This window comes from Catharus ustulatus, chromosome 4 (genome assembly GCF_009819885.2).
Source record: "Catharus ustulatus isolate bCatUst1 chromosome 4, bCatUst1.pri.v2, whole genome shotgun sequence".
Classification (NCBI taxonomy): domain Eukaryota; kingdom Metazoa; phylum Chordata; class Aves; order Passeriformes; family Turdidae; genus Catharus; species Catharus ustulatus.
Window position 1 is genome coordinate 39,799,903 of NC_046224.1, and position 6,000 is coordinate 39,805,902.

General features: G+C 46.0%; 1 protein-coding gene across 2 annotated transcripts in view; it reads right to left on the minus strand.

Moving 5' to 3' along the window:
* ELK3 (ETS transcription factor ELK3) overlaps positions 1-4,418 on the minus strand; it is a 37,219-nt gene extending 32,801 nt beyond the window's left edge. Inside the window, exon 1 of one of the 2 annotated variants that reach the window (XM_033058997.1) lies at positions 4,003-4,418. Coding sequence is in view for 1 of the 2 variants with exons in the window: in XM_033058996.2 (XP_032914887.1) it covers positions 456-495 (40 nt within the window). In the remaining variant the exon portion in view is untranslated. Of the gene's footprint in view, positions 1-455; positions 605-4,002 lie in introns of those variants that run through there. The other variant, XM_033058996.2, reaches the window with a different exon arrangement.
* Between the last annotated feature and the right edge of the window lie 1,582 nt (positions 4,419-6,000).

A 6,000-nucleotide genomic window follows, 5' to 3' on the forward strand; every position in this document is an offset into this window, starting at 1 on the left:
GCATGAGCCACTGGGTGTGGTTACCAAGCACAGACAGCAGCAGCTCAAAACCAACAGTGCTCTTTGAAACTGGCCCAGGATAACTGTCCTATAATCAGGGTCACAGCTCCAAAATGGATTCCAGCAGCAGCATCCAGGCGTGCCGTGCACTGCAGCCACCTCCACCAGAAGAAAGCCATGGACTGGTGAATCACCTCATTGCACAGAGTCCAACCTGCCCTATCTTTGTGGGAAGTACTAGCTAATTTATCTCTTTAGCATTACGGCTAAAGAGAACCACTCAGAGAGATAATGGTAACTACATGAACTTACAAATTTTATATGATGTCATCAAAACACACTAGTTAAAATTCTTTTTTATAAGTACATGCATCACAAGTAACTATGTGTTGGTGCTCCCACCCTTCTCCCACATCCCTTATCTTTAGCAGCCAAATGTCTGTTTATTTTGGTACCTATTTCTTTCTTCCGAAGCAACATGTCATGTGATTGCATTCCCAAGGCTAAGATTTGTATTTTCTGTACAGCTCATGGACCTCCATGTCCGTGTTGCGTGTAGCTACCTTCCTTCATGTCAACATATGAGCAAGCAACAAGCTCCATGCACCTTGGTGAACCTGAAAATTCAGAACCAGTTTTTGGTCACTATTTGTCTTCACTGGACCAGCAGTAGCTGCCCCTAAGAATAGCTCTGTCATATGAATACTTCCATCCCAAGAAGGGCATTACAACAAGAAGGCAAAGTTTACATAACTGGATTTTCTGCACAGCAAAGGGGAAATACTTCAGTCTTTGGAGTGATGTACTTGATTTCTTTCCATGGCTTAAGTTTAATGAAATAACATTAAGTAACAGGAGCAAAGAACCACTGAGAATCAGTAAGCATTGAGAACCATTAATGAATAAAACAAAATACACTTTTGTTTCTACATATAAAAGTGTCCATGTGCGTGGTGTTATGAACAGTTACAAGGAAGGCTTCAGCTGAGTTTCTCCCCTGAGACTGGATTGCTTATTTCAGCTTTTGCATCTAGGTGGAGTCAGTGATATCAGAAAGGATATAAGCCTGTGGGTTTTTTCTTAGGAACAACTTACAGAGCTGATTTGGAAAACTCAAGATGTAAGCAATGATTGTAACACTTAACAGACAATATATACTCCTAACACATTTTTAGACAGGTGAAGAAAAAAATTATCTTTACAATAAAAGCACCTTTAATACTTTTTTTTATTATTTGAGTGGAAACTATCATGCATTACATGATATTTTGATTTTTTTCTCTATTCCAGACAGAACTATTTTATTTTTAACATGTCTATGGATTACTTCTCATTCGGTCTTTCAAATTTACAGACACACAACACAAAGTACACTACTACTACATCTGTTTTCCTGATGACATCAAGATGTTTTACACTTATCTCAAATCAATACAACATACAACATTTATATAGTGTGGATATACTACATATATGTATGTATGTATGAACATGTGTGCTCCATCTATTCTGATTCAGTAGACAGCACACTGAAATTCCAGCAATATTTAATGCAGTAAGTGAACAATTTAATGTCCATATTTCAGAGAGACACAGTAAGAGCCAGGAAACACTTCTCAGTAAGTTTTGGTGTCATACACCACATTAACTGCTCCATAACATACTTAACAGGTTTTTGAACACTATGTCCAATATTGCACTTCTTTCTCTAAAATTGAGAATTTTACAAAAGAAATAAACTTCCAAAACTGAAAAATAATCCCTTGCTTCCTGATGGCTGCATTTGATTGAGACAGAGATTAGGCATTGTCTGGTTTGTACACTACTCTAAAAATTCTTCACTGCCCGGCTAGAAAATCGAGAGACATCTGTGTCTGGAGATTGTGTCACTAATCCACTAATAGAAGTCCTCTGTGAAGCGATGTTAATGAAGAACTTTTCTGTGCCACTTGGACATAGGAAGTGCAGGAAACACTGCAGATCCTCAGAGAAAAACACGTGGTATACTGCAAGCACTATTTTTTTGCATAATATTTGCAAATTAGTTTAATGCTATCACATGATAATTCAAGTAAGCTGCAAAGTGTTACTTCCTAATGCATACCATTTTTTCATGTTTATTGACATTTCCTTTAGCTAAAATCCACTTGCAAGGAAGAATCAATTTTCTTTGTCTGCTCCAGACTTTGTTTTTTCCCCACAAAAAGTTGTTACTTCTAATATAAAGACTGATGGGGCAGGGTAGAAATCTTTGTAATTCTGAACACAGACTTCTTTCATGACCATTATGAAAGCAAATCATCATAAAGTAATTACACAAATCACTAAATCAAAAAAATCACTTGAAAACTACATACATAAAGTACCAATACAGGAGGGCTATGTGGGTGAATATATTTTTCAAATACGGCCATCACCTCAGTATCTTGGCTCAAAAGTCCTTTAACTTTGCAATTACATGCAATTGTCAGACATGTACAGAACATGTTTATCATAACACAGACATCTTCTTACTCCATTTATCTGCTTCACCCTACAGAAATATTTATGCATAAATTAATCTGAAATAATTGAAAAGTCTGTATGAGCAAAATACGAGATGCATCACGACTCTCGGCTTGAAATGAAATGTAATGATTGACTTTTGTAATCCTCATGACCTAAAAGATGCTACATTATATAAAATTGTCATAGCGCTACACTCCTAAGTAAATAAAGATGTAACTTGTCTCCCTTTCAACTGCAACGTTAGAAAGGCTGACAGGGCTTCACAAAACCCTCCTGTGTTAGGGAACGGAAACTCCTAATGAGATTAGTTGGTGTGTGTGCAGACATTACTTAGCCATGACTAAATGGGCTCTCTTCCTGCAGCCAGTGGAAAATTCAGGGAACTTTTTCCCCCTGCAGCATCAGAGTCCCTCTAACCTTCAGCAAAGCCAGATCCAACAACAACTCTCCACTTTCTCTCCCTTTCTCCCTCTCTCTTTTTTTTTTTCTCTTTTTTTTAAATGTCTTTCTTTTTTTCAGTTGGTGGTGGAAACTATCCACGTCGGCCGAGGGGGTCTGGGGCAGGGGGTGGCTAAGAAAAGCGGGTGGGGGGAGGTCCGGAGAGAAGGCAGAAGACTACAAAGGAAACTGTAAAAAGGAGCAAATACATAAACCTGAGAGGGAGAAAACCACAGAGTTTCTTTGTGAGCTGCAGTGACTCATTTTCAAGATGTTGTCTGCTGCCAGTTTCAAACCGGAAGCGCATGGCAATTAGTCTTGCTGTTTCCAGACAAGCCAGAAACTCTCTCGACACTTTTTTTTTTTCCCTTTTTTAAAGCCCCTTCTGCAGTTTCTGCAGGAGCCTTCCCGTCCCTCCCCCCGCGCCTCCCTGGCCCCGCAGCGCTGCCGGGGACCCCGCGGCGCCCCCGCCGCCCTGACAGGCACGGGCGGCCCCCGCCGCCCCGAACGCCGTGCCCGGGATCCGCCGGGACGGGGCAGCCCCGCGGCCGGCACCGCCGGGGAGGGGCACGCGAGACGTCCCGGCACGGCCGAGGGACTGCGGGGTCCCGGGGCTTCCCGGCCCTGCCCCTCCTCACGCCCCGGCTCCTTCCCCCGCATCCCCCCACACACACGGGCCGTCCCCTCACCTGCACCCGCAGCTCCCGGGGGGCGGCGGGGCCCCGGGGAATCCCTCCACGGCGGCGGGGGCCCCTTTGGCGGCGGGAGCCTCCTCGGGCATCCCGCCCCCCGACCGCCGCCCCCTGCCTCGGAACCGCCGCGCTGCCCGGGCCCGACCCCGGGGCAGGACCCCCGGGCTCCCCGGCCCCGCGCGGGGCTCCGAGCCCCCTCCCCGCCGTGCCCGGCAGCCTCACTCCCCCCGCGGGCTGTCCCCGCTGCCAGCCCTCCAGCGAGCGGAGCGCGGCCCCGCAGCAGCCGCCGGCCCCCCCTTCTCCTGCCCGCAGCCCCCCGAAACTTTGCGGGAGCCGGGGCGGGCGCAGCAGCACTTGTACCTACCCAGCGGCTGAGGGACTTTTCCCTTCTCTCCTGGTAGTCTAGAGGGAGCTGAGTAAAATTCCCTGGTTCTCCATGCTGACAGTCTTCTGCAGGCTCTCTGTTGCTCTAGTAATGAGATCCTGATTTTGTTTTCCCTTTTTCCTTTTTTTTTTTTTTTTTTTTTTTCCCTCGGGCCGGTGTGTGTGTGTGTGTGTGTGTGTGAGCGCCTGCCCGTGAGAGGGAGCGAGCAGGAAGCCGGGGCAGTCAGACAGCGGCCCGGCTCACTTCCTCTCCCGCACTATTCCCCGGGCGGTTTGCAGTCTGTGTAAACAGCCTTTTCCTCCCCGCGCCCCTCGCTCTGGCCGCCGATGTGCAGCATGGCTGTAACACAAGACACGCGCATAGTACAGCGGGCAGCCGACACTCCGCCGGCTCGCAGGGAGCTCCGCGACTCCCCCGATCCGCCACCCCTTCCTGTGCTACACCCCCAGGGAGGAGCTTCCCGCCGGCCGCCCCAGCTGCTCCGGTCGAAATATACCCACGTTTCCCCGGGGAGCACCGGAGAGATGCTTGTGGACCCCTTACGAACGGTGCTTCGCCATCCCGAGGGATGGTGACGGCCTTTGGCCTCTGGAAAGACGATCGCCTTTGTCCCACCGTGCTGGGGCTGGGGTCGGGGTCACCCTGGACGGGAGCGTTGGGACCTGTGGTTGGGGTCATTGGCGGTGAGGGGCTGGTGGGATGCAGTGCCTCGCTGGACGCTCACTGGCCACCTTCCCAAGCTGAACCTCGCAGGGATAGCAAAGTACAAAACTGGTGCAACACGGTACAAAACCTTAAGTCAAGGAAAATAATGTGTTAAACATCAAGGAGCACTCAAATAATAGAATCGTGGAATAACGGTTTGATCTGGTTTGGAAGGGACCTTTAATGGTCATCCTGTCCAATGCCCTTGCAATGAGCAGGGACATCATCAACTTGATCAGGTTGTTCAGAGCTACTGCTCCAACCTGACCTTGAATGTTTCCAGGAATGGAGCACCTCCACGTCTCTGGACAACCTGTGCCAGTGCCTTGTCACTGTTATTGTAAAAAATGTCCTCCTTATATCCAGTCTGAACCTGCCCTCTTTTAGTTTTAAAATTAGTTTAAAATTAAAGTCCTTTTCCATTGCAAATCATCAAACACAAGGTGGATCTTGGATCTCCATATCTCAAGAGTCAGACCCATAGTAGTTAGCTGATTGAAGTTTGGGTTTTGACCTTCATGCTGTAGACCTTAGATCTAAACTGTTGGTTGGGATTTATTGAAAGGGACACTTTTCCAGTGTTGGGAGTTCACAAAAATTTCGTCCTGTCTTGTATATCAGCATGTCTAACTTCATTTGGAAATTTTCAGAGTGAGTGACATTATCTTCTGTCTGCCTAGAACATCAGTGATGTTAAACAGATAATACTTCAAAACCAATACTACTATTTCTTTTAATAGTAACGAGATTTATCATTCCAGCACTGTATCTGCTGTCCAGAATGTTTTTGATGAGGAATGACATAGAAACCGTGATTATTTTTTATCACTCTGTTGGTTTGTTGCTTGCAATGTCGTTGGGAACAGAAGTATGTTTTGACGGAGTTAAAGAGATTCTCCCAGTTGGCCACTAAGCATGAGTCAATAGCATCTGAACAGAGGTGTAGGATCAAATCCACTCTCTTGAGGAAGTCCACCAGGTTTCTTCTTTCTTGTCTTCTAACTTGCCATAGGGGAGCAAGAATAACTTGGTATCAGCACACCAAATAATGGAAGTTTGTTATTTTTCTTAAATAATTCCTTTTTAGAAGTCATTCTGAATTTCAGAATAGAGATATGAGGTCTGATAAATCCTCATTTCCCAAATAAAGAAGCATTAAAATGTTTAATTTCAGGTAGTGTATTTCCTAGATTAAATAGACAGTAGATAAAGTCCTTGCTGTAAGCACTAGTTTAAGCCATGAGGATGAAGGAATCAATCTTTATTTGGGAA